The sequence below is a fragment of the Sparus aurata genome, chromosome 23 (assembly GCF_900880675.1).
Source record: "Sparus aurata chromosome 23, fSpaAur1.1, whole genome shotgun sequence".
Lineage (NCBI taxonomy): Eukaryota > Metazoa > Chordata > Actinopteri > Spariformes > Sparidae > Sparus > Sparus aurata.
Window position 1 is genome coordinate 17,192,181 of NC_044209.1, and position 26,627 is coordinate 17,218,807.

The 26,627-nt window shown below is 43.1% G+C and overlaps 2 protein-coding genes across 3 annotated transcripts in view; one reads left to right on the forward strand and one right to left on the reverse strand.

The window, feature by feature from the left end:
• The window catches only part of prkar1b (protein kinase, cAMP-dependent, regulatory, type I, beta), a 70,340-nt gene extending 64,806 nt beyond the window's left edge, over window positions 1–5,534 (reverse strand). Inside the window, exons 1-2 of one of the 2 annotated variants that reach the window (XM_030407208.1) lie at window positions 5,367–5,530; window positions 3,559–3,749 (exon numbers count right to left, since the gene is read on the reverse strand). In XM_030407208.1, coding sequence (XP_030263068.1) covers window positions 3,559–3,735 — 177 coding nt within the window. In that variant the 5' untranslated portion in view covers window positions 3,736–3,749; window positions 5,367–5,530. Of the gene's footprint in view, window positions 1–3,558; window positions 3,750–5,366 lie in introns of both variants that reach the window. The other variant, XM_030407211.1, reaches the window with a different exon arrangement.
• Window positions 5,535–6,803: 1,269 nt separating this feature from the next.
• Window positions 6,804–26,627, forward strand: part of dnaaf5 (dynein axonemal assembly factor 5) — a 28,195-nt gene continuing 8,371 nt past the window's right edge. The window contains exons 1-9 of the mRNA XM_030407207.1: window positions 6,804–7,380; window positions 8,315–8,499; window positions 8,621–8,745; window positions 8,982–9,100; window positions 12,401–12,633; window positions 12,982–13,206; window positions 17,234–17,377; window positions 19,177–19,345; window positions 23,479–23,626. Of these exons, the coding sequence (XP_030263067.1) occupies window positions 6,843–7,380; window positions 8,315–8,499; window positions 8,621–8,745; window positions 8,982–9,100; window positions 12,401–12,633; window positions 12,982–13,206; window positions 17,234–17,377; window positions 19,177–19,345; window positions 23,479–23,626 (1,886 nt within the window). The 5' untranslated portion in view covers window positions 6,804–6,842. The remainder of the gene's footprint in view (window positions 7,381–8,314; window positions 8,500–8,620; window positions 8,746–8,981; window positions 9,101–12,400; window positions 12,634–12,981; window positions 13,207–17,233; window positions 17,378–19,176; window positions 19,346–23,478; window positions 23,627–26,627) is intronic.

The window sequence follows — 26,627 nt, forward strand, 5'->3', positions numbered from 1 at the left end:
TACCCCAGTGATCTCATTGGCAAAATCTGAAAACATGAGAGTAGAGCTGGAATAAACTTCGAGAATAAAGAGACTCATTGAACAGAGGATAGACTACAATCTATCTGTCCAGTACTGTTGCCAAGGTTACCGCCTCTAGTGGGCGATGAGTGCTGACGAAAATGGCTGGGAGAGAAAAGAAGAAAGAGAAACGCAGACAAATACGTAGGGGTAAAAAATACACGAGAAAAAGAACACATAAGTGTCAAATCTCTTCGTGTTGACAGCCAGAGCTCCATGAAACAATATCTGACACTGAGAAACACAACATTTTATGGATTGTATGACAATAAGATTAATATTTTGAGCCAGAGAACAGGGATAAAGCTTAAAAGTAACAGAACAAATTTTAGAAAATAAGGGAGGAGGAGGAAATCCAGATTAAATGTACTGTACATGGCTTGTTGAACCAAATATTGTCCCCACAGTTACCCTGCGCAGGGGGAGAGGAGCACAATAAGCCTCTTAAATAACTGGGACACCACAGAAGCATACATGACCTGTTTCAATTCCAAGAATGACTGACCTCACAGCACAAACACAGATTTGGAAGGCTAGACTGGAATAATGTTGGGCAACTGTTGACCTTTGAGGTTTGAGAGCCTGCAACTACTCGTATACTCTTCAGTGATTTTACTGACCACCTTTTTGATGACATAGGAGGATGTGGGTGCCATAACATTGCACCGGGCTGTAGCAAAATAGGTACAAGAACTTGTGTGCTTTTCTACACATTAAACTAGTAAAATGAAGTGAAATCATTACAAGTGTCGGATGTGTACTTGCTATTTGCTATTTTTTTCACGGCAACTCCAAACCTCATTTTGTCTGGATAGTCAAATAACATTTCCTTTTATGTAAACAGACATTACTATGTGAAGCTATACATTTTGTATTAATGTAAGCAGTCAGACTATTGCTTTTTCAATGATTGTGTTTGATGTGTGCTAAAGCAGACGCCTAGCCAACACAAGGGGACAGAAATTGTCCTTTGCCACTCAGAGGACACTGATCAGAGCCTACAGGTGGGGGCAGCGGTAGATGGAGTTGATTAAATGTTACATGAAGCAGCAATTGCGTAACTGCAGAATCAACCCAGTTAGTTGCCCATGTGTGGTACAGTCAATTTATCTATCAGGGCTCGAGACTACCTTTTAACACTGCTGGCACTGGTGCACCAAGCTTTTTCATTTAGGTCCACAAGCACATAATTTAGGTGCATCCAGTTTTACATTTTAATTCAATTTCTTAACACATTATGGACTGTGAATGATTGTAAACAGGAAAACAGGAGCAGATAAAATACAAAGTGCTGACTTTTATGTTACTCAAATAAATAAATCAACCTTAAATACTATCAGGGTATTATAGTAAAAAGTTCAAACTCAGTCTTAACAATATATACTGTAGAGCTGTTTCTAAAGTGTGGAGGTTTGGCAGAGTAAAATTCTAGCTTTCTTTTTCTTCCTTTTTTAAAATCAGAGCAGCTAAATTTATGATGCACCGCACCAACCAATGAACATTTTTTGTTGAATTTGGCAAATCTTTGGTCACTTGTGCGACCAAAACAATCACGCCCTGGAGCCATGTCCACGCTAGCTATTCTGATTATGAAATAATTCCCCTATATCAATTCTTCTTGGTGTTCCCTTCTTGATAAGACTTTGAGCACACTGCAAAATTCAAACCTATTTTTCAAGCAATACATCATGCATTGTCTTATCAGAGAGGGTTTTGATCGCGACAAAAAACCTTCGAGGCTCGTTTGTTATGGTCATGACATACACTTCAAGGAACGTCTGCTGTATTTTATTTTAAAGAATGATGATGAATCACACACAACTGGCTACTGTAGGCTTCTGCTGAGCTCTATCACCTCCATTAGTATTCATGCCGCCGCTCTCACTATGCAGCATTACAGTCTAACAGCAGCAGTAGCTCCACTTTCAATGCCTTGCTGCTCATTTTGACAGTCTGTCACCTTGACCACAGGGCGCTGTGAGGGCCACTGCTCCAGATTCTGATGGCAGCCAGATGCAAACACATCAACAAGTGTAAAGGACAGTCTGACCTTTATGTATTTTCTATCCTAAAGTCTAGGCTAAATATGTAGTAGGTGCAGAATGTTAGTAAGTGCAGAATGATTCTGACTTGTCTGCATGGATGAATAGATCCAGGGCACAGCATAACTTGTATTTACACAATTATTAATCTGGATCAAATCAGATGACCGTCACATGCTAACAGACTCGCACACATCACTGCAGCTGAGGATGGAGATCCTCCTGGAAGCATCATGATGGTAAACCTCAGCCCAGTCGAATCTGATGTTGCCTCACAATCACTTCTCTTGTTGGAGCCCTCTTACAGAGGGTTTAACTCTCCCCAGGCTACATCTCCACCTCATACACCTTCATGACTTATTTGTGCAGAAGTGCAAGAGTAGAGCCCATTGTTGTAAACAAGCAAATCCTGTGATCCACTCATGAGCAAACCACCCATCTGCGTCTCTGCTTGACCAGAGACAAACGTTGGGTAGGAACATTCTGGGACACCCTTATTTGGAGACAACCTCACTCGCATATTAAGCATAATAACAATTCATCTGTATTTCCTGTGATACATCAAAAAGGGTTGAAAAGCCCTGACGAGCCCTGACGATCTTAGTTGAGTTTGCGCATGTCTTTGAATCTACAGTACGGTTCGCCGTAATTTATTTATCTTTTCACGCAGAAAGCATCTTTCCACTGTAGAGTTGGGATCACATTAGCTGAAAAGAAACACACAGCTACCGTGAGTAGTCACGTTACTTGTGTGCCACAGGGAGTGAGCTACAGAGGCCGCCCCTGTTTTCTAGTTATGATCTTTCTACCTTGCTTTCTGCAGCTTTTATCTTGTAATGAATGTGTCACCTCTTGTTCCTCTCTGCCTACAGACAGACAGACAGTCAGGCAGACACAGTCTGTTCCCAAAGCCTGCAAACAAGACACTGGCCTTTTATAGGTGTTCCACTCACATTCCCAAATGGGTTCTCCTATTATAGGCAGAAAAATGAAAAGTCTATTATAACAGTCTGTTTTTTTTCTAACACAGTGGCTAACTGTGGCTCTTTCCTGCTCATATGCAATGCTCTTACAAAAATCAGTTGAGAAGATGCACTGTAACCAACAAAGAAACTCGATGAGATGGGTATTTTTGCACAAACAAGTATCCACAACAAAAAAAAAAGCAATCCACCTTGTAAATGAGGCTGCATAACTGCTCATTCACAGACTATTTCCGTTGCAGAGGGTATATTGAGCTGCATGGTGAGAAAAGATTAATAACAGAGAAATCTCACAAGAATTCACGGCTTGATGACGGCCACACACTGCAATGAACATTCATGTCAAACCATATTCTGTTTGAAAAAACATCAGGCTCACCACACAAGATTTCAGGCAACACAGAGCTCCAAATTATGAGCCTCACACCAAGAAACCGAAATCACACGAACAAAAAACTTTTGTCATCACCAACCTTCTCCAGCTTTTCAAAATGCTCCCGCAGGAACTTCATAGGACGCTCAGGCTTAGCAATGCAGAGGTTCACAATGCACTCTTTGAGGATCTGCTGGATGTTGTGCTTCTGCACGAAAATTTCACAGCCCTTCAAACTCTCGTCTTCTTCCAGAGTGGAGGAGGAGGAGGTGGCCATCTTATCTTTTATCTCTGTGGCAGTGGGGAAAAAACAGGGTGGATCATGAGAGGAGGGGAGGGAGAGTGGAGTAGACAAGGGGATAGAGCAGGGTGGCGGGGGGGGGAGATGGTTGAGGAAAACAGAAAGGAGGGGCACAATGCAAAATGTGATTAGTGGAAAGTAGGATGGAGAATAAAGGAGCAATGGATCTTGGGAAGGAGGTGAGTGAACAATTTACACTATGTTGTAAATAGTTCCTGACATGACCTGTTATCCCTAGGCAGACAGTGTATGATGAAGGTAATTGCTGTAAGTGTATGCTACCTTTCCCAGTTGAAGATGAAAGATTGTCTTGTAGATAACTTGTAATTTGTAATCATAGTATTGGGCAATATGATGATATACACCATAAGTGTGATTTAACATCACACACACACTGCACCCCATATTCAACAGGTCAGATAAAGAAAAAAGTTCACAGATATTTTTGTTACTTACATTTCTTGTCGTGTGCTGCTGATTTAACATGTTATCTGCTCCTGTATTCCTGTTAACGATCATTCATATAATGTGCTAATGTCTTGCACCTCAATTATATCCCGGTGCTCCTGAATGAAAGTGTTAAGCACACCAGTGTAACCATTGCAAAAAGTTAGTCTGGAGCTCTGATATGTCAGTATGAATTGATGGGCTGATGGGCATTTTAACATCTGCCATCGTGGGCAATGAGCAGGTCTGCTTTATGACAACAATGCATTTTGGGGATTTTTGCATCAGTGTGTTTAGATACCTTGGTGTGTGAGCTACTTAACTGTACGGTTCAGACAAAAACTAGAGATACAGATTCATATCTAAGCAAATGACAATATCAAATCCCAGGATCCACGGACAAATATGCATACGTCCTATTTGGGTCTTTGATTACAAGCAGGTGACAGAGGGTGAACAGTATTGAACATTTACATTTAATAAGGGTACACACAGAATAAATGCACTACTAAAGCATGATCACGCATGCCCTTAGTAGGCTTCTTTGTGGATGAAGACAGCTGAACATGAACGTTTTGGCAAATGGTGCTTTAATGGACATGTTATCTGTGAATGTAAACACTTGAGCAGGTGGAGGCAAAGCAAATTATATAGCAGTGTATGGCAACAGACAACAGCTATGATTATGTCAGGCTACAGTTGTGTCAAAATAACAGCAGTGTGTCTCATACAGTAGCAAGACAGGAAGCTGAGCAGGTGTAGCTAACTGTTAACTGCCCCGGATCACTTCCTCAAAGGGGGAAATCACGTCTACGATTTGTTTTGTTTTTTTACTGCATAATAAATCAAAAGCAGTCGTGAATTTAGGACATGACATCTACTGAGAGCAGTTTCTCCGCAGCAATTAAACAAAGCAGTGCCCACACTTGACAATTTAGCCATGGTTTACTGTCTTGCTAGTGATGACACTCGGCACCTGTTCACTAGCATTCAAAAGACAGCTAACCCTGCTAGCTTTGCTAACCTTACAATGACAACCAAACACCAGCGAAGGGGAAATTACTGCGTCGTGAATCGAGGGGCCTGGTCTAAATTGTTATCTTGTGTGCGATTTCTTCATAAAAGCACGGTGCGGTCGGTGCTCTTGCTGGTGTCCCTACCGTTATTTGCGGAGGATGCTCAGTGAGAAAACACCTCGCCTTTTGGTGGCAGAATGGTGAGGTGCCGTTTGTCTGATGGGATGCTGCCGCCGATGCTGCCGCTGCTGCTGCGCTGCCTCTCTGCTGCCTCGGCTCCGCTCTGCGTCAGTCCCGATGACGTCAATCTGTCAGCCTCCCGACCGCAACGGCAGCAGGCACGCGCCGGCCATTTGCAGGTAAGAAACGGCTTTAAAGGAAACATCCACCCTAAAATGAAAAAGTGGAGATCGTTGTGTGTTTCGATTTTCTATTCGCTATTAGACTGGAGGCATATGCATAATGCAGAGAAAGAGAAATCCTGAAAGTGACGCAGATGTTGGTCCCAGGGTTTTAGAAATACGTCATTAACTACGTCTAACCCAAGAATTCGAGAGCTTCAACTCCCCCACCATTGCTCAAAAAAGTCAAACTTTATTATTAATTCAACCAGTACATTCAGGGCCGTACACACCATCGCAGACACTGAGGTCATGACCTTGATACCTTAAAATATACTTGTACCAGTTTTATAACATTAACCATTTATTGATGATTATTTTATAAAGTGTTAGCTATGTTAAAAAGTTCTGTTTAGCATAGAAAAGCTGTTACAGACAACCTCGTCAGTAGCCTTGCCTTTAATTCTGTGACTTCTTGACATCCCACTGTGTCACCATGTCACACATTTGCATAATTTATGCCTATATTGATGCTAGAAGTGAAATTAAAAGTAAGTTGGAAACAAGACAGAGCTTACTGGAAACACAGTGAGTGGTACTGGCTCTGGCATGTGTGAGCTGACCAATCAGAGTAGACTCAGTATTTGGAAGGTGACAGAAGCTAAAACTTAGCATCTCAGAGATTAGGTGCATTATGTGAACATTAAATCATGTGAACATATTCTACTAGTGACTTTAAATACAATTATTGCCTGAAAAAAAGCATATGTTAACGTTAAGTCACATTTTTTTGTCTTAGACACATGTGATAGAATTTGCATTTTTCATTACTGCTGTGTAGCCAGAGTACGTACAGGGACAAAATGAGCTATGGGCAGATACAGGCATAAAAATCCGTCAATGAAGGGCTTTCTGTTCTGATTAAACATGTATTACCCTAAAACTACATAGTGCACCTTTAAAATCTTGTGGGAGGATCCTCAGACATGGGTCAGTTTCTCAGTTGATAATCCAAACTTGTTTAGATGTCAGAAGAGAATTTACAGTAATAAACCTTTAATGGTCTGTATGTTGTACTGTACTCTGATTTAAAGATTTTTGATGTAAAGCTCGTTTTGTTTTCGATCGGTAAACTCAAATGGGAACACTGACAGGACAGTGCTTGAAGCCAGATTCAAGTTTGTTAATGTGAATAAAGTTTGAGATTTTGAACCGGAAGCTATCGTAAAGCAGCAGTTTGTTTGTCGTGCAGCTGCGGGTCGCCATAACGACTGTCAAGATGGCAGCGATGGCGGCTGGAGACCAACATGCTTCCTCTGAAGTTTTGAGAGGACTCGCCCGACATTTAAACTGTCTAAACGAAGACAACAAGTCGACGAGAAAGAGAGCTCTGGAGCTGATAAAGAGGGAGACCGTGGATAAAGGACTTTCCAGCGGCGTCTTACAGGAGGTTTTCTCCGCCCTCCTCAAGCCTCTCCTCAAATGTCTGTCAGACCCGATGGAAAGATGCAGAGAAACCGCCATAGCGACATTAACAGAGTTTATCCGTTGCGTTCCCAAACCAGAGGAGTCACTGCCTTATCTCATGCCCTGTCTGGCACAGAGGCTCGGAGAGAAAGACATCCTGGAGCCGGCGGAGGAGCTTCGGCTGTCGGCATTGGAGATGTTGACTCTGGCGGTGGAGGTGTGCGGGAAGCATTTAGCGCCGTATATGAACGAAATGATGAACATACTGCAGAGAACCATCGTCGATCCATTCCCAGATGTCAAAAGAGAAAGCTGCAAATGCACAGTAAACTTTGCTAAGAGTGTGCCAGGTTCGTGAAAAGTTGTGTTGTCGTTGTAGATGGAAGTCTGTTGCCATGGTTTCGAGGCGGGCAGACATGTTTGCGATAGAAAAGCTCGCTTTCCTGCCTGCCCCCACTTTCCACTAAAGAGGGTCATGACGACGCGGTGTTATTTCAGGGATACATGAAGGTATTGTGTCTGCCCTAAAAAAAATAGAACAGCATTATTTATAAAGAAGAATGTTTGAATTAATCCCAGTAGTTTTCCTTCCTTCATCTGTCTCCAGACAATACATTTCAACAGTCAGTTAATCTCTCAAATATTGTTCCCATTAATCAAACACTCCAGTAGTTCTCATCCTTGCCAGCAATCAGCGTTTGACCTACAGTCACCAACTGCAAATGTCTATGATTTATGAAAGGTCAACCATTTTGGGTCTCCTCAGTCTAGCTGAATAATTTGCAGATGCCTGATGAGGTAAAAGAGGAATGTGTTGTAACCTCTAAGATGGATGGGACTGCTGGTTTAGTAATTAATTGCCTGTCAATTGACTGATGCTTAAATAATGTACTTGGCTCCAGTCATGTCTTTGTACAGTATGTGGCTTGCCCAAGATGAGATGCTCACCGTGTGTCTGGTCAGCTCTAAAGGGTTTTCAGCCTGCAGATGACTCCTCTTCTAGTGTCAATATTGGCTTAAAGTATGCAAATGTATGACATGGTGACCTAATGTGATGTCAACTACTGGCAAGGTGTTTAAGGACCAGTGTTTTTCTGTGGCAAAGAGGAGCTTCTTTTGACGTGTAGTGGACTACGGGCTTTTAAATGCATAAACCCATACAACACACTGGAGGAAAAGGAAAAGTAGAAAAAGCGCAATAGGTGTCCTTTTATCTATGTGACACCCAGCTCTACAGTAATTGAACTGAATGGACTGAAGTGCATTTCCCCTCTTTCTCTACAGAGCACTTTCACATGCAGGCTGACAGTCTGGTCAAGCCTCTCATGCAGACGATTGCTCATCAGCACTCCCGGGTACGAGTGTCCGTCATTGAAGCCACCGGGGCTGTCATTCAGCACGGCACTGGGAAAAATGTGGATGACGTACTGTCTCACCTGGCACAGAGACTGTTCGACGACTCACCACAGGTTACTGCTTATTCCAGGGCTTCCAGGGCCTACCCTTGTCCTCAAAATCAAATGATATTCTTTCTTTTTGCATGAAACAGGCTCAGTTCTGCTTTCTCTATCTTGCTCTCTTGTGTTCCAGGTGAGAAAAGCTGTGACTGTTGTTGTTGGTGATTGGCTACTTCACATGAGAGACAGATACTCCTATTTCCACAAACTCATCCCACTCCTGCTGAGCAATGTCACTGATGAGATCCCAGAAATAAGGTAAAAGTGGACATGGCATATTTTGCTCTCTGCTTCATAATTCAATCAAACACAATAGCATATCACATACTATATGTTTGTCAGATTTGGATGTTCATATTTTCTCAGATTTCTCACAATGGAAACATCACCTTGATTTTTGAAACATACATGTGAACTAAAAGGCATGATATTGTGGTAATGATAATGATGATGATGATGATGTCAATAATAACAATAATATCATTCTCCTGTAGACTGTTAGCAGCTGATTTATGGAAGCAGGTAGGTGCCCAGTGGGAGAAGGAGAATGAGGAAGACATCAAGGACAAGATGGACTTTCTCCTCACCCCACCTCCCTTCTACCCACCAGGAGGTCAGTCACAGCTGGGATTGTTTTCTTCTACCGAGTGGTTTGATTTGGTTATGACACTATTAGCTTTAGCAGTTTCAAAGAGAAGTGTGGTTAGTATTCTGTGTGCACTGTGCAATGCTGGCATCAATGCTCAATGTGTAGGGCCCTATGATTTCCGCGATCACGGAATTGCGGACGGAATCGCGGAATTGGCCGATTAAAACGGAATCTACTTTTTAACACGGAATATCGCGGAATTTGACATAATTTCACTGAAATGTTGTTCTCGTGTGGAAGAGGAACTTTTGTCTGGGGAAAACTGCACGGGGGGAACCAAATCTGGGTGGCACAACAAGTCGCCGCCGCCCCCGTCCCCACAGACTGAGCTCTCCCGTCAAAACATTGCAAGCATGGCGAAGTGGCTGCCAGCGGCTCCGTCTTCGTCGGCGAAAAAGCTGAGAAACTTGACATTTACCCCTCAGTACAGAGCCGAGCAGTTCCCGAACGACTTGTATGTGTCAGGTGAACTGTTGTTTTGCAAAGAAGCAGAACTGAGAAATCATAATTAAAGGTGTAATGCGTCAGAGTTAGCCACTGTCCGATTCATATTATTTGCATATAATACCAGAGTGACTGTTAACTGCTGCTAACAGTAGCTGCTGTTAGCTAGCTAGCCCCGTTAGCCACAGCCTTCTTAGCTGACTCTGCCTGGGCTGGGAGGCTTTTCTTGATCTGCCTGAGAGCTGACCATGTTTTTATTCAATGAAACCCATAAAAACACAAAATATACTACTGTATGAAGACATGATGAAGTCAAAATATTTTTGATGCACTTTACTGTACTGTACGGTACAGTATTGAGGAAATATGTTTGTCCCCTCAATTAATTTAAGGTAATTTCTATTTAATTTGTGTACATTTGAGTTATTTACATTGAAAACACACTGTTTTTAGTAGTATAATAAGAGTAAATCAGGATTCCCAAAAATTAAAATGGAAAAAACGGAATTCCCAAAAATTAAAACGGAAAAAACGGAATTTGGGAAAAAATAAAACGGAATTTGGGAAAAAATAAAACGGATTTCATAGGGCCCTAAATGTGCCATTTAATTTTTACCTCTTTATCTAATGGCTCCAAAAGTTCCTCATTTTTTTATGGGTCTGGACTCTTGTACCTCAAGGTCTTAAAGTATCACACTCAAATCAAGAGAATTTGCTCTAGTGCTGCAATTAACGATTATTTTCATTGGCAATTATTGTCTCAAATAATCGATTAGTTGTTTGGCCTATCAGACATCAGAAAATGCTAAAACTTGTCGATCAGTATTTCCTAAAGCCCAAATGACATCCTCAAATGACTCATTTTATCCATTACTAGTATTGAGAATAACTGTGATATTTAAAAAAAAAAAAAAAGATATTAATATAGTGTTACTAATAGAAACAAGATACTATCATGAATCCAGTGCCTCTTAAATCATTTCTGTTCCTTTCCAATCTTGCTTTGTCATAATCTCTGGCAGCAATGTAGCGTAACGCTGTTTGCATTGTAATTTCACTTCCGATGCACAATGGGCTATGGGGAAATCCACCAGTACTGTAGCATTAAATACATTGTGTATCTGAAATTACTACTCACCCAAAGAAATGCATTGTCCTCCATTTGTTTCATTTTATATGGACTGGATTTATGGAGTGATCTTACCAAAGCACTTTACAACATACTCCTCATTCACCCATTCACAGAGCAATAGCAGCAAGCTTCCACGCAACAAACTGAAAATTATTCCCAGTTAATCTTCTAACTACTAGCCATTTGTTAGATGCAGATTTTCGAATGTTAAACAGAAGAACTTTTTGAGAAAACATTTTTAGCCTTTAAAGTGCCACTTTGAAGCAGAAATGCTTTAAAACATAATCTGCTAACCTGAGATATATACACAAATCCCACAAAAGCTTGGATCTTTCTGGCACCCAAGGAACAACATATGATTCACACACCCCTGTAGGAGAGTTAAGAGAGTGCACCATAGGATGGTAGCATTCATTGTTGCTATTTTTGAACATAGCAGTGTGGAAGAAACTACGTTGAACCTGGCTGATAAATAGATAGATTTAATAAATAAACTTGGCATATTCCATCTTAAGATCAGGTGCAAATCAGCTCAGTCTTTCCTACATCCTGTAAGATTATTTCATTGTTTTAGGATTCATTTAGATGAAATATTGGTAATGGTGTCTAAATTTTAGAGTTTCGATAGAGGAAAGTTTCCAAGTGTGCATGCGTCACTCATCCCTCCCCATGCCTTATAGGTCAAATGTACATTCTCAGTGTAAATATAATCAGTACGCTGTGCTCCATTAAATAATCTCTTTTTATTACAGCTGTCCAGGGTTAAAACATACAGTAAAAAAATGATGTTGAGTGTGACAGCTTAGTTGTCAGGGCAGGCACTGGCTTGGAAAAATAAGTGTCTGCCTTGGGGCTGGAAGAGTGAACCTGAACATGGTCACCCATAGTGAGCCAGGCTAAGTGTGTCAGAGGTACAGTTCCTGTGCTTTTGGTTGAAGCTCTTATAGGTGTCCCATAGCTACACATGTGACCGTGTGGATGAGTACAGGCTATGCCTAGGGACAGGAAAGGACAGGAAGAGGGTTCTCTCTCTCTCACTCTCTTTCTCTCTCTCTCTTTGTCTTTCTCTTACCTGCCATCATAAATCTGCCGGGCCTCCCAGTGTGAAGAGGTCACTGTCAGGCGGTGAAACACAACCAGAGACGGGGCTTGTTTTGTCTTGTCCTGCTGTGTTTCTCTGATTTATCTCTGTCTTCCTTTAGTCCTGTCTTCCTCTCTCATTAGTGTGCCTATAGGACAAGAAGAATAAGGTGGGGCAGAGAAACAGAGAGGGACGGTGGATTTGAAATGTAGTTGAGAACGTATTTCACTTGCTCTGACAAGTCCCTTGTGAGGAAATCTTAATTGTAAAAAATGTGATGAGTTGGAACCTGTCACAAGACATTTAAAAAGCTATAAATAGGGAATATTTATTGTTCGGTAGATGCAGATAGTTCATTACAGTACAGGTGAGAGCGATGAAAGTAGTTGGAGCCCTACAAAGGTGTAATGGAGCTGGAGATTAAAACATTTTTAACTTTCAGACACATTGTGCCGGGTGCTCTCTAGCTATACCTATGTTGTTCAGATGCCTTTATTGAAAATCACCTACTTCAGCAAAGTAATTAATCAACTGAAAGAGCTGTGATATCTGATATCGTTACAATGGAAGAGTATGCAAGTTAAATGTTCTTCGTTTTCTCCTCCAGTGGAGCGTCCAGGGCTTGGCTGCAGAGAGCTGGTAGTGAGAAACTTGGGCAGACTGGTGCCAGCCATTTCTCATGACGTGACCGACTGGCTAGTGCCCACACGGGTCAGAGCGTCTCAGCTGCTGTCTGTGCTCCTGCTCCATGCCGAGGACTACAACACCCAGCATCTGCAGCCCCTCCTGGCCGCCCTCTACCGGGCCTGCACTGACACAGAGAGGGATGTGGTCAACAACGTGAGTCTCAGAGAGTTTGATCATCAGATAAGATGGATTTTGTCATACTGTATTTCCTTTTTTATATATCAGGTATGGAATTGAGAATTGAATTGTTTTGTGATATTTCAGTTGTTACCCAACAAATTAATTCAAGGACACATTGCATCAGCGTTTTCAGTGACTGGCCTCCGCGTGACTAGGCCGAGCAGGGCTCCAGGACTTGGGATGCACCTGTTTCTTTAGATCTTTAATGTGTGGCAGATTGAAAAAAGCACTTCCTGTTGTTCTCATCCTCCTGTAGTCTCCCTAATATCTCTGTTTCTCTCTACACCCTCTTCCCCCTTTTCTCCCTTTATCCAAATCTAGTGCCTGGCAGCTGCTAAACTGTTAGGGACCTTTGTCCCTCCTGTCGCCTTCCTCAAACTACTGCTGGATCATGTGATGACGTCCTCATCTTCCTCTCGCCCCTGGGCTCCTCTCATGATGCTGGCTGCAGTGTTGGGAGGTTGCCCCAGTGCCCTCCTTAAGCCACATCTCGAAGAGATCGCCAACACGCTGGCCCAGCCTGACGTCTGCCAGGAATATCAACAGGTCAGCAGAGAGATGCCTGGATTTGGTTGTGGTTGTTTTTAGCTTATTTACCTCTCTTTGCCACCGACTCCATTAAAACCCAGTACAACCACATCCTTCTACTGCTGCTAACTCAGTAGCTTCAAGTTAAACAGCTGCTCCTCCGTGAGGGAAAAGCGTCGCTGTTTCAATTAAAACATTGAAGTCAGACTTGTTTTGATGACAGCTCTGCCAGATTTTCTCTGCCCTCATATGTTGCCATGTCTTGATTTTCCTTCCTGATCTGTGTGCACCAGCTGTTTTTCTTTTCCAGTCTTGTTAGGTGATCTTGGCAGTGTCGTAGAAGGTCATTTTCTCCTCTCCCCGGTCTACCTCAATGCTCTTATTTTTGGCAGTGACAGCACGGCAGGCACACTGTATATTTCGTGCCATTTTGTCCCTTATGGAAACAGGTTTCGTGATAAGATGCCATGTCTCTTGAAAGGGCTTTAGTTGAGGCGTCTTTAAGAGTCTTCAATAGCACTACTGTACATGGGGAGTTCAGCGGGTTTGCTGTTGAGTGATTGACACTTACTGAAGTGACAGTCCAGCCACATGGTGTTTTTCAAATCTAATATTTCAAGTCGATGATCAGAATGGCTGCGCTCACACACAACTGTGAACTCAACGCTGCAAGTATGTTTTTTCTTTTTTACATAGCAGAAGTGATTATGAAAAAAAAGTCTTTTCAGTTTCTCTACAAATAACCTTCCGCTGGTGGAAAAATCCCATCAAGTCCGGAGCAGACTCTTCCCCGCTTCCTTTCCTCTTGCACCAAATATGTTTCCCTTTCAGAATCAAAATAACAGTTGTCTGGCAGAGGGCTATTTTCTGATCCTGCCGCACTACTGACTCACCTATACCCCTGACCCCGTCCCCCTCCCAGTGAGGCCTGCAAGAATTTCCTTCCTGGGATAATAATAACAAAAATCCACTAATTTCACGTGACCCCTGCATGGCTACTCTGACCCCTCTGGCCAGACGAGGCAGCACATAGCCTTTGTTTTTTTTATGGCCATGTGTAGCGCCGACTGTGGTCCAGCTACTGCGTTGAAAGAATCCCTGAAATTTGAAAGCCTGCCTGGTCAAGGCCGGTGATAAATGGGGAGGGAAGCTGACCCCCGTCTGTCCTCCTTCATCGCTATCCGGCAGGGGTCAACCACAGAGAGAGAACTAACAGGACGGGACGGTCACACGTTGTCGCACAGATGGAGGCAGACCTCTGCTTCCTCTCCGTCTATCTATCTCTATCAAAGCACAGAGCGTTGTGATTCGAGAGCTCAACCAGACAAGGCACCTGCAAAATTCTCTAACAACAGGCAGGGTTCATAGCAGGGGAGCGGGGCCAGAGCACCATGTAGCTGTAAATAACACCACTCGAGACAGGAGCACCTGCATCCCTCTTTCTCGCTGTGCTGAAACGCTAACCTAGAATATTATGCACTCACTCACCATACATTTGCTTAATCCAAAGTGTTGGTGGGCCCTCAAATCCTTCATACAGGGCTGATTTACTTGTATTTGATAATGGCTTCATTGCCAGCAGACGCACTAACTATGAAGACAAATAGCAAGTGCATATTTTATTTGACTTTTTAAAAATAAGGCATCTTAAGAACTCTAAAGATATGTGTGTTTGGATCCAACTGGAGAGAGTTATGTGCCACTTTGAGCATAGGCAGAGAGAAAGAAAAAGCTAAGTTTGCCTTGGACAAAATGAAGCCTGTAAGAAATGAAATATAAATAATCTTCAAAGTGAACAGAGGCAGGGGGAACGGCATGGCCCCGTGGGGAGTTCGGGGGAACATGCTGAAGATCTGGAAGCTGATATATGATACTCCTGCACAACTTAACCTCGCCGGCTCTTTCAAGTTGCTGTTTTCTTTTCTTTATTTCGGTCGGGGGAAAAGACAGCTTGCAAAAATAAATGACAGATGCTCAGCGAAAAATAAAAATATTGGTCATAAACTGAAGATGATGTCAAGGTTTCAAGGGAAGATGAAAGGCGAGCCAGTGGTTAGAGAAGCCGCCGTGTTCTGAGGTGCCTTGTGTTGCTTAAATGGGGTGTTTGCATATTGGTTTCTATTTAAAGGGGTATTCCATAGAGGATTAACAAATCTCCATCATCACACATACCACACACACCACACACAGCTGAGCGCGGCTGTGGTTTGTCATGGTGACAGGGGCATCACAACATCTGCAGGCCTGTAGCAAATTGGTTACGATGGCTCCAGCAGAGAGAAAGAAAAGCATAAAGAGGGGGCTGACAGTGAATTAGCATTAGGCATATTTACAAGCAGGCTTGTGACTTCTCGACTGGTGTTCTGCTGAATACACAAACGTGCCGCCATACATCAGCAATGCTACCCTTTGTCGTGAATGACAGCTACGTGCCGCTCCCCGCTTTACTGAACGACAGATGAGGAAAGGAGAAGAAAGGCGGATAGCAAACTTTACCTGAGTGTGAGGGGTCTGCATCCCATGCGTCTGCAGTGTTTGTTTTCCTGTTGCCGTGGTAACATTAGTGTCTGTCGGGGTTGGGCTCTCCCACACGATAGGAATCCGTCGCTTGTTATGGCTCCTTAAAGTGGAGTGAAGTTGTGTGTGTAATTGATGTATCCAGCAGTGGACAGATGCACACACTGAGTAACGAGGCCCCCGGAGCGTGCCCAGGCCAATGAAACCAGGTGTATCTCGCTCGGCTCCAGGTGTCCACCTAGTTATTACATCGCACCACTTTTTCCGCTCTCCCTCTTTCTCTCCCTCGGCCGGCCCTAATGGTTGTTTTCTGGGCATGTATAATGTGCTCGTCCGTGTTCAGGGAGGCTAATGTTTGTGTTTGTCACATTTCCACTACTGCCTCCCTGGAGCTCCCGCTGTGTTTATGTGCCAGTCAGTGGCTCAGTTTACAAGCAGGGATTTCCCCCATCAATGACTGTGTGAACACATTCAAACAAAAAGGCACTGTGCAGTGTTTTGAATCAAGTTGTTCAGGGCTGTGTGGAAGTTTAGTTTAGCATCAGACTGCCTCCGGAAAATGTGGTTACAATCTCAACTGACACCCTGAACTCAAGATACATATAACAGGCTTTTTTTTCCAGTGTGTGTGCTCTCAATACTCTATTGCAAAATAATAACATTTGCTCAAGTTTCTTGCAGACTGGAAGTCCCTCAGCTCTCCTACCTCCTCACAAGCCCTGGCTTCTTCTTTAACGCTCTGAGCATCTCTTCTTGGCTTAACACTTGTTTTCTCTCTAGACTAATGCCAAGCTCTGCTGCACAATAGCTACTGAAGTTTGTGAAAAGACAGTGTGCCCCCTAGTGATAGAGCTCTGGCATTTGTCTGCAAGCTCACTGAGCAAGTGTGTGTTTTTAGTGAGGGAACAAACAAGGGGGTTGCATTGCTCACACACATTTCCACCTCACCACCAGCCAGCTCCTCATCACTGGACCAAAGCAAACACCTGGAGGGCGCTTTTCCCGCTCTAAACCCTCCACATACAAAAACACATACACACACTTGCTCTCTTTGCTCTCTCTCGCTCACACACACTTACACCATCTCCCCTGCCCTGCTGTCCCCCCTCCTCCCCCATCCAGCCCTAATGACAGGCTCCAAGAAAACAGGAAAAGAGGCCGTGATCCCAGTGATGGCATAGAAATTAGCCTGAGCCGCAGGTCTTTGTCTAAACATGAGCTCACCACCACAACACTACCTGACAAGATACACACACACACACACACACACACACGTGTAGAGATGGAAAGTTTGCATTCGGAGAATGGCCATGGGGCCTGGGTGGTTACGATAAGGAGGCAGGTATTTGGTTGAAAAGCAGAGTTTCTACAAGAATGAGTGTGATGTTGTGAAAAAAGTGAAGAAGGACACGGCAGAAAAAGGAGATTTAGAGATTCATCAGTACACAGGGAAAATATTCAAGTCCTTCTCACATCTGCTCTAAAGAAGACAAGACAGAACCTTACAATACTTCTCCCTCTTTCCCAGGTTATGTACTTGGAGCAGTTGTTGGCCTGTGTGGATGTCCTGTTGCATCAGTGTGAGTCAGACTGTGGCTCAATCAGTCTGCAGCTGCTGCAGGTGCTGGTCACCGTCCAGAGCCTCTCCACCACACCATGTCTCAGCGAAAAGGTGAGAAAATAAAAGTGGGAAGATGCAGTAGCAGAATCAGAAGGGCGAAAAATTTAAGTAAAAAGCGACATAAAGTGTCCTTTGTACCGCCAGAGCAGCTTCAGTGCCTTTGGCATTCATTCTAAAAGTCTTTTGAATTCCTCCAAAAGATATCTATCATAGAGAATAAAGGATCACTCAGAACAGCTTGGTATTGATTTGGCAGAATGACCCCCAAAGTATAATTGACCCATCGTTTGATAGGTTTTACTTCCGTCTTTCACTCGTCTGTAAATGCTCTCTGCAGCTCTGTCATTGCTTTGTTCCACATGGGCAAACCAACATGTCACCTCACTTGTGTAATACTTAAATTTCAGCTTTAAATGGCACTTTTTATTTCTTTTACTCTTTCCCTCCATCAATTTTAGTCATTCCATCCTTTTTTATTAGAGAGGTAAGCAGGTTTTATGAAGCTGGAGAACTATTTGAGGTATGTGAGTATTTGTACAAGTTCAAAGTGGGCATGACCAACAGTATAATTACCCACTTAACCAGGGGAGCTGAAATTGCACCTTTGGAGTGGAACTTTAAATCCAGTTCTGGGTGAAAGGAGGCGGGTGAAAGGTGGAGATAACGAGAGAGACAGAAATATAGAATAGAAAAGAAAAGAAAGAAACCAGATTGGAAAAGGCGAGTTGTGTTTCCTAGCAGGTGTGTGTCATCAGCCCAGGCCCATCTGTGGCTCCATACCGCCTCCTCAGGCCACAACTGCCAAATGATTTGCAAGCAACAACTTCCATGTTGTGGTCATCCTCAAAATGCAAGGGGACAAACAGGAACAGTGACAAGCCGACAGTGTCTGAGGCCGGCGTGTCGCCGAGCTGCTCGTCGCCTTGGGAGGGTAATGACAGGGAGTACAAGCGGGAAGGAATTGGCATCGATGCTCAGCAGACACCACATGGGCCACGAGAGTGTGTTTGTGTGTATGCGTGTTGTTAAGTCTGTCTGCATCAGTGTATATGTCCAGACAGGGAGCAGAGTTAGAGAAGAGATGAGAAGGATTAAGAAACAGAAAGGGAGGGTGAGAATGGCCTTGGGCATTCCCGGACCCAGAGGAAAAGCTTTATTCGTTTTCCCAGAAAAGGGGGCACATCTTTCCCATCAGTGGACAGCTCAGGGTTGTCTAGCTCTCTTCTGAAGAGGCCGATCCGTGACTCGGACATTGTCTCCGTCCCCGTCCATCCCTGAGGGACTATGAAGGGAACTATGAAGTGCCCTTAAGGTCAGTTCCCCTGCCCTAAAGAGTCAGCTAATTATTTACTCTCCTATATCTCATTCCTGCCCTTTTCCTCTCAGCTCAGCTTTATTGGTGTCTGCGTGTGTGTTGTGTGTGTGTGTGTGTGTGTGTGTGTGTGTGTGTGTGTGTGTGTGTGTGTGTGTGTGTGTGTGTGTGTGTGTTCCTGTGCCTTTGTGACATCCTGTGTATCTGTCGGGAGTTTTTGTTTCTAAGTGGTTTTATGTGTAAGACCTTGTCATGTCTGCAGTGTTGTTCTTCCCATGGCTTCACATGATGTGTTTGGTGCCTCTCGTGTGAGCCTGACCTGAAGAATTCCTGAAATTACAAGAAAGCAGCTGTAACTGTTGAACTCGAGCACAATATCCTCTGCCTTCTCTCTTTTTCTCATCCACTCCTCATTTAGCTCACCCCCACACCGCCCACTTGTCCCTGTCTCTTTGTTAAATGTAAAATGTTAAAAAGGTTGCAAGTTAAAACATGTGTCAAGATCATCTTTTTCCGCTTATCCCTCTCTCTACCTCAGGCCTTGGAGAGTGCACAGTTTTTGTGTAAGGTGCAGGGCCTGGACTCAGTGACGGAGCTATATAGACAACATATGGGCCAGCTGCTGTACTGGCTGTCTGCCTCTGTCAACACCTGGTGCAGTTACTCCCCACAGAGACTCCAACTGCATATCATAGTCATGCAATCAGGTGAGAAGTGAAGCCTGAATATGTACAAGACATTGCCAAATTATACAGCAGGTGCTGGAATTTGCAGATACAGAGTCACAATAATGGTCAAAGAAGTATGGTAAGTAAGTTTTGGGGGGGGAGAAATTGGCACGTCAAATGAGCTATTAATGATGAGAAAATCACTACATCAGTCATCAGTCTGAACATGCTCTATGGGTCCATTTCAGCCCAGCAGGTAGGTGAGATTGTTTAATGTTCAGCATGTTTTATTAAACATTACTTCACGGTGTGGGTTGTGAAGGCGTTCTTTCCTCAACCTGTTCAGATACACGTTCCATCGTATTTCAAGCGTCAAGCTGTTCATCCTGTTCACACACGATCTGTCATCGAGGCAGCGGATTGAAACCAACAGCTGTCAAGGCAGCAGCACAGACTATCTTGTACCAAGGATACAAATAGTTTACTGATACTGATTGCAATCAGTTATACAGTGGAAACCATATATAGTAATATTTTTTGATAATTTTTTTCATAAATGACAAAATATTTGAAAACTAGAATGGCACTCAGTAGAGCGCATACCTCTGCCTTCATTCCTACTCACTCATAGGTAGCAGCCTCATGAATACACCAGATTGTTTCTTCGTCAAGATCCACGCATTATTCTCTGAGAAATTAATGAAAATGTCAATCGCAATGTTAAAGAAAGTGAGAAAAAAATCTTGGATATGTCCCTCTATCTAGATCAGCAACAAAAGTTAATGGGCTGAGACCCATCGTCCATCTAAGTTTCATGGACATCTGTTCTCTAGTTTTTGTCTAATCCTGCTGACAAACCAATCAACCAACAAACTGATGTGGGTGAAATTATAGCCTCCTCTAGGGATGTAAAAAATGGAAAACTGCAGTTATTCTTTCTCTTTTTCCTTCACCTTCATGAAACTTTACTCTTCCTGGCCCATTGGCTACCTGAATCTGGTGCTGTATACACTTTGAATCATGATGGGGGAAAAAAATGTGATTTTTTTGCTACTCAAACAACTCGTAACCCTCATAGCTGCTAGGGATGGAGACGGAAAACAAATGCACAACGGGGAAAGCACCTGTGGTTAAAGCTGCACTCATCCAATTGATTTATAATGCCCTGTCACGTAATACCTTAATTTCATTTGCACAGTAAGCGTCTAAAGCAATTGAAACAGCTGTACTGGATTTAAACAGTCAATAAACTCAGTAAATGGTGATGCTGCCCATTTAATTTCTTTATACTCATTGTGTGGGGCTGCACGCTAAGGTAAGATGATGACATATTGAACGATTGTTACATGACTCATGATTAGTGGAAATGATAATTGTTGTATCACAATATTTGTTTTTCACTGAAAAAACATATTACAGAAACACAGTGCGACTTTTTTTTGGACCCATATTCTTTTACTGTTGGACCTCTAGACAGACAGTGGGCTTTTTTTGATCTCACCCCACTAAAACTCAAAATACATGCCTGTCTTTCCCTCAAATGTTTACTCCTGCAAATGTAAACATATGACTTTCAAGTACATCTAGAAACCAGATAATCGGGGCCGAACAATGGTACCAACTGCAGTCCCAGAGCAGATTTCTCTTCCAAGTGGAGAGAATTAGGATTAAATTGGCCTTAAACTTCTGTAGTCTGAGCCCAGCCTTAGCTCTTGCAAACTGCTATTCCTTGTAAAAAGAACTCTGTCTCTGTTTGCCCGTAAAAAAAGATGCATAGTGCTAAACTAAACTAAACCAACATGTTTTCGTAACATCTAGAGAACGAGGTTTGTCGTTCAGGGTTTCTCTACAGTGCTGTAGTTCTTCATCATAATGGAGTTTTGTTAAATATTTTACCTTTTTTTTATATTTACTAAAATTACAGCTTCTGTGATTTGGATATTGCACTTGGCCAATTTGCGTAAAAGTAGTTGTTAAATTATTATCATACGCTAAACCAAAGTGATCAATTTACACGTGCTTCATGGTCACCATAAGAGATTCCACTGCACCCCGAAAAATCATCCTGAGAGCTACACGTACATCAAAAGTTGGACATGTGTGTCAACAGTGGCAGTGTCAGCACCACTTGATAGATATGAAGGCTGTCAAATGACGCAGAGGTTTAGGTTAGATCCTGTATGATTTATTGCTGGGCGCTCCACTGGATGTGTCCTGTTCCATTGTTGATGTCAGAGACAGACGTCCATCAGTGACGCTCACTCGGAAACATAGTGAAATATTTTTCATTATATTCTGTTGCCCAAGCAGACAGGCTCACGGTCAAACACACCCACACAGAAAAAGACTGTCATTAGCACCGGGTGGCTTGCTGACTTTTGTAAATCCCTGTCTTTACCTCAGTTTGTCAGGCAGCCAGTGTGTCTCAGACTTCTTTAAAGGGGTTAGTGTGTGTGTGTGTGTGTGTGTGTGTGTGTGTGTGTGTGTGTGTGTGTGTGTGTGTGTGTGTGTGTGTGTGTGTGTGTGTGTGTGTGTGTGTGTGTGTGTGTGTGTGTGTGTGTGTGTGTGTGTGTGTGTGTGTGTGTGTGTGGTGTAGTGGGTTAAAAAACTGTGACCCTGTCTTTGGTGCTGAGACTTTACCTCACCCTCCCTCAATACCATATAATCCTTCATCATCAGCACCTCTGTGCGCCACACTTTCATCTCCATCCCCTCCTTCCCTCCCTCCCCTCTCTTTGTAATTGACTGGGTGGTTGGGTACCCCTCTAATCCCCCCACCCATACAAACACACACACAGGCTTTCACACACACTCCCATGGCTAACTGACCAGTCCACTCAGTGATCTCCATGCAGGTCACTACATCAAACGGCACCACAGCCGCCTGCTCTTGACCTTCCCTGGGATCAAGGCCTCTTTGAAGCTGTGTGTATGTGTGAATGTTTTATATGTGCATGTTGAATGCTGCTCTAAGCTTCCCCCAGTTTATCTTTAGTCTATTAACAGGACGCAGGGACTTTATTACAGGCAGACAGCGCATGGCTGCGTTGTTTGATGTGCACATTATTCGGGGAAATCGGCCATCTGCTGAACAATTGACGGTAGTTAATTTGACAACTGAGAATTGGTCATTTCGCTTGCTCATCAGCTCTTTCGCAGCACTCTGTATGTGTTTGTCGGAGACAGGAATGATTATTGCCCTCTCATATCCTCGTGACAGGCCTTTGTTCCACAGCTGGCATTGAAAATGTCTGTATTGGTGTCGTGAAACTTCCTATCGCCTGTTAAATCCGGGGTCAATGTGCTGTAGACGTCTCCAACACCCCTGGTTAAATGACACACCCATTTGATTCACACATTCCCGCTGGATGAAAGACGTCTCTCCATGTCTGTTTTCCCATATCTTTTCCTGACGTTTGCCGCCACCCTTGGGGCGGTCTCAGGATTTCCTCCGTCTCCTCTCACGTCTGTACGATTCAGAGTCCAAACAGGGCACGGACACTTATCACTCATTACCCACACACACATGCACACAGATTACTATATATAGCTCTGTAAACACACAGTCAGACTGTTTGTGTGAGGGTGTGTGTGGACATGAGTCTAACTGGGAATGCTTGCACTGTGAGTTTCTCATTTTTCCTGCAGTAGACTCTTGTATAGAGACGATCTGTCACACAAAGACCTTTTTTATGTCTCATTTCCTCTGGGCTCTGTGTCACTGTCTCGCCGGTCCATTGAGGTCTCAATAACCCGAGCCCTTGGGTCAGTGCTAAACATAAAAAAATGTCTCAAGTCTGTCTCGTGGGGGTTTTTCTTGTTTTCCATTAAACAGTCCTGACAAAGAAGAATTAAGAAAATACATGCATAAAAGTAGTTTCTCTCAAGAAATAGAAAACTGGTGTTTTTTAGAATATGTTTAGTGGTAAGGGACTGAAATTTGTCTGTCTCCTGTTTTCATAGTTGAGAATGTGAGACCCCTGGCAGCAGAAATTAAATACTGTGCAAACACCACACCACCACCACCTGGTTTGATTCTGGCTGGGAAACTGTGTTGCATTTAATCCCACCTTTTCTCCTCATACTCGCTGCCTATACCTGCACTGTAAACTGTCAAATAAAGCCACCAAAATGTTTTAGTAATTGTCTGTATGTGTGTGTGTGTGTTGCAGGTCCAGTGATCGGTGAGTTTGTGAGTCAGTTGATGCCTCTGCTTCGCTGCTCCCTCCAACCAGACAAAGACCCAGAGATGAGGATGAGTGTCTTCACGATGCTTGCTAAGTTGCTACTGGATGCAACCAACACATTGGATTCCCAGGGGTGAGGGGGACATAAGCACACACACGTTCACAGCTCAGTTCACAAACACACAGTGCGAATGATCTCATTAAACCAAACTTAAGAAGGAAGTGTTTCTGTGAAAGAGAAGCTGTTCAGTGTTTATTTTCCCTTATTTATTCACTCTATGTCGTGACACAGCGCTTTACACTTGTCTGGGTTGTCTAGTTTAGGTTTTCCAAGTCATCATGAGCAGCACAGCTCCTATTTTTAGACTCTGCTACATCAACCTGCAAATTAGCACCCCGCCCACGAGGAACCATGATTAGAAGCACACACACACACAAAAACACAATAGTGAGCATTTCCATGAGGACATTATAACCCCATCCGCTTCTTTCGGACTTGCGGCTAATTCAGGTACAGTCATGTTTTTACAGCCTCTACTTCAGAAATGGAGGAAGGAGTCCCATTTGGATTAACATTGTCTCACTGATACTCCCACAGAGACCATCTCAAATTAGCTAATCACTCCCCAGCATGCAAGCTCCTCAGCAACTTTTTGCACAAGGGAATGGTTATTGACTGTTAAATGAGAAGGATAGGAGGGGAAATGTCTGACACCCAGAGAGGAGCTCCTGTTCGCGGTTGCTTCCTCTCTACAGCACCCCCCTCAACGTCGAGGGTCCCCTTCCCGAGCCCTCAGCTGTGCATCCTTCAGCCCCGGCTCAGAACTCTAATTTGAGGGAATGCATTAAGCCTGAGGTGCTCTCCGGGTCGCAGCGATCATGGCAGCTGCTGCTGTCGATCACACAGCCAAACCTTAGCCGTGGAGACGTCTGTGCAGCTTTTGACGAGGTCCACAAAGGTTGGGAGGATTGGTTAATCTGAGGGATAGACTTGTAATCTTTGTGCATTGAGACGTTGCTTGGCAGCAGTGTAAAGAACACAAGATGAAATGATACCATTGACAAATGTTGCATAAACAACAGGAAGCGTTCTTAAGCCAAAACATTCTGCCAACGATTGCCAAAAAAGTCGAAATTGGAACTCTTGCTTTGAGCTTTCGTCAGATTATTTTATCCATAAATGTGCCTATGAGACAAAAGACACCACTGTCTCTTCTCCATTCCCAGCGCGGCCACCTGTGCTGCTAACTGCTCCTCTCATTCCTCAGTCATGTCTCCGGTAATCACAGGACCGTCAAGAGACAGAAATCATGTTGCACCTTCAAAAGGTTTCAAACAAAATATTTAACTTGCAGTACGTGGGGCTGTGCGGTCTGCCATAATATTTCCATTCATGCTCATCTTATGCCTCCATTCATGATTTATGGCCTGATCTTTGCACACACACACACACACACACACACACTATATGTCATCAAGAGGACAATGATAGTCATAGAGAAAACCTCTTCTCTTTGTTCTCTAACCAAAATAACATAATGACAGCTCCGCCATAGAACAAGCAGAAAGGGAAAGTGGTGCACATGTAAGTGCCTTTCATCCTCACACACACACACACACACATACACACGCACACACATAATGTTTTGTTTCATGTGGATTTGTGTGCTGTGATTAAAAAGCTGCATCTGAAACTTAAGTAGAAGGTGATGTGTGAGAAATGAAAGTTCATCCTTTCTCTCCCTGGATGTGGCGAACCAAAATCTTGTGCCACTAACAAGAGATGTGCAAACAGCATCCAACTATTAGGCTTAATTTCAGCTTTCAAAGCAAACTATCGGAAAGAGATCTTCCTCTATTTTCAAAAGTGTTTCCCTCATGTCAGGCTCTTCCTAGAGTCTTCAAATTGTCTGTAACGCCTGTCAAAATGATGATGTGTCAACCTGTAGGTCTGAAGAAGCATCTCTGCAAAAAATATGCCTTAGAGGCCTTTTTCTTGCTTGCCAAAGGTGCTAATGTTAGTTATAAAACGTTTTTGTATCTGATTGCAGGCCTCTAGGTAGACTTTATTCACCTATAATCAAAAATAGGGACAGTGGTTGGTGCTGCAGGAGGCTATTTAATCCATTTTAGTGGAGTTTCATTGCCAGTGGCAAGGAAGCAAGTCCTGTCATCAAGGGCAAGTGCTGATTTTAGCAAAAACTTGAATCATCACTTTGTGTCGGCGAGAATTAAAAAATATATACTGCTGCGAAGTACTGAAAGAATATGATATCATAATTATTATTTTATTCCATATCATCCCTTCTAGTCAGTTTATTTCACCCTTTGCTCAGCTTGGCCATGAAAAGGGTATTAAATTGCATTCTCTGTTACATTAAAAAGGTCTTTGATTTAAAGGGGCACTATGTTTTTGAAAAGAAATTCAGATTCAGAATTTTAATATTTACAATATTAATGAGGTAATAATACAAACTCATTATTACAATTTCCTTCCCACAACTACATAATGCACCTTTTGCTTGATGAACTCTGCAGACACTGAATGACCCTGTATTCAGTAACATATTCTAGAAAAGACTTTGCCTCAGTGTATTGGCAGATTCTACAATACGTTTTAAGAAACAGAGATTTTATAAGCGGATAACATCATTAACTCTATAATTTTATGGATGTTTTTCAAGATCAGTTTAAATCGTATGCCAAATGTGTCCTGCACCATGAGTCAACCACAAACTTTAATAACTAATTTAGTTCAAACAGTCATGACGTACATGATGAGATCATAAAACGATTTCCCTGAAATGCGATAATTGATCAGTCCTACTTGATGACAATTTCATTACTTGTAAGAAAATTCTTGTGAGAAAAAGAAAAAGTGAGTTGTTCACTCTGCAGCTGCTTTGTGACCATTTTGGGAACACGGCTCCATGTGGTGTACAGTCAAAATTCCCTGGCAATTCTCATCTGTCTGCTGCACAGAAATACTAGTGAAAGCTAACATCCCACTCTTCTGTCCTTTGGAAATCATCCCTGTCATGTGGAAATCTATCTTTCCATCCCCTGGCGTCATTCATGATGAGCTTTCAACACCTGTCAAGTTGACTGAATGAAGGCAGCAGGACAGTTTGGGC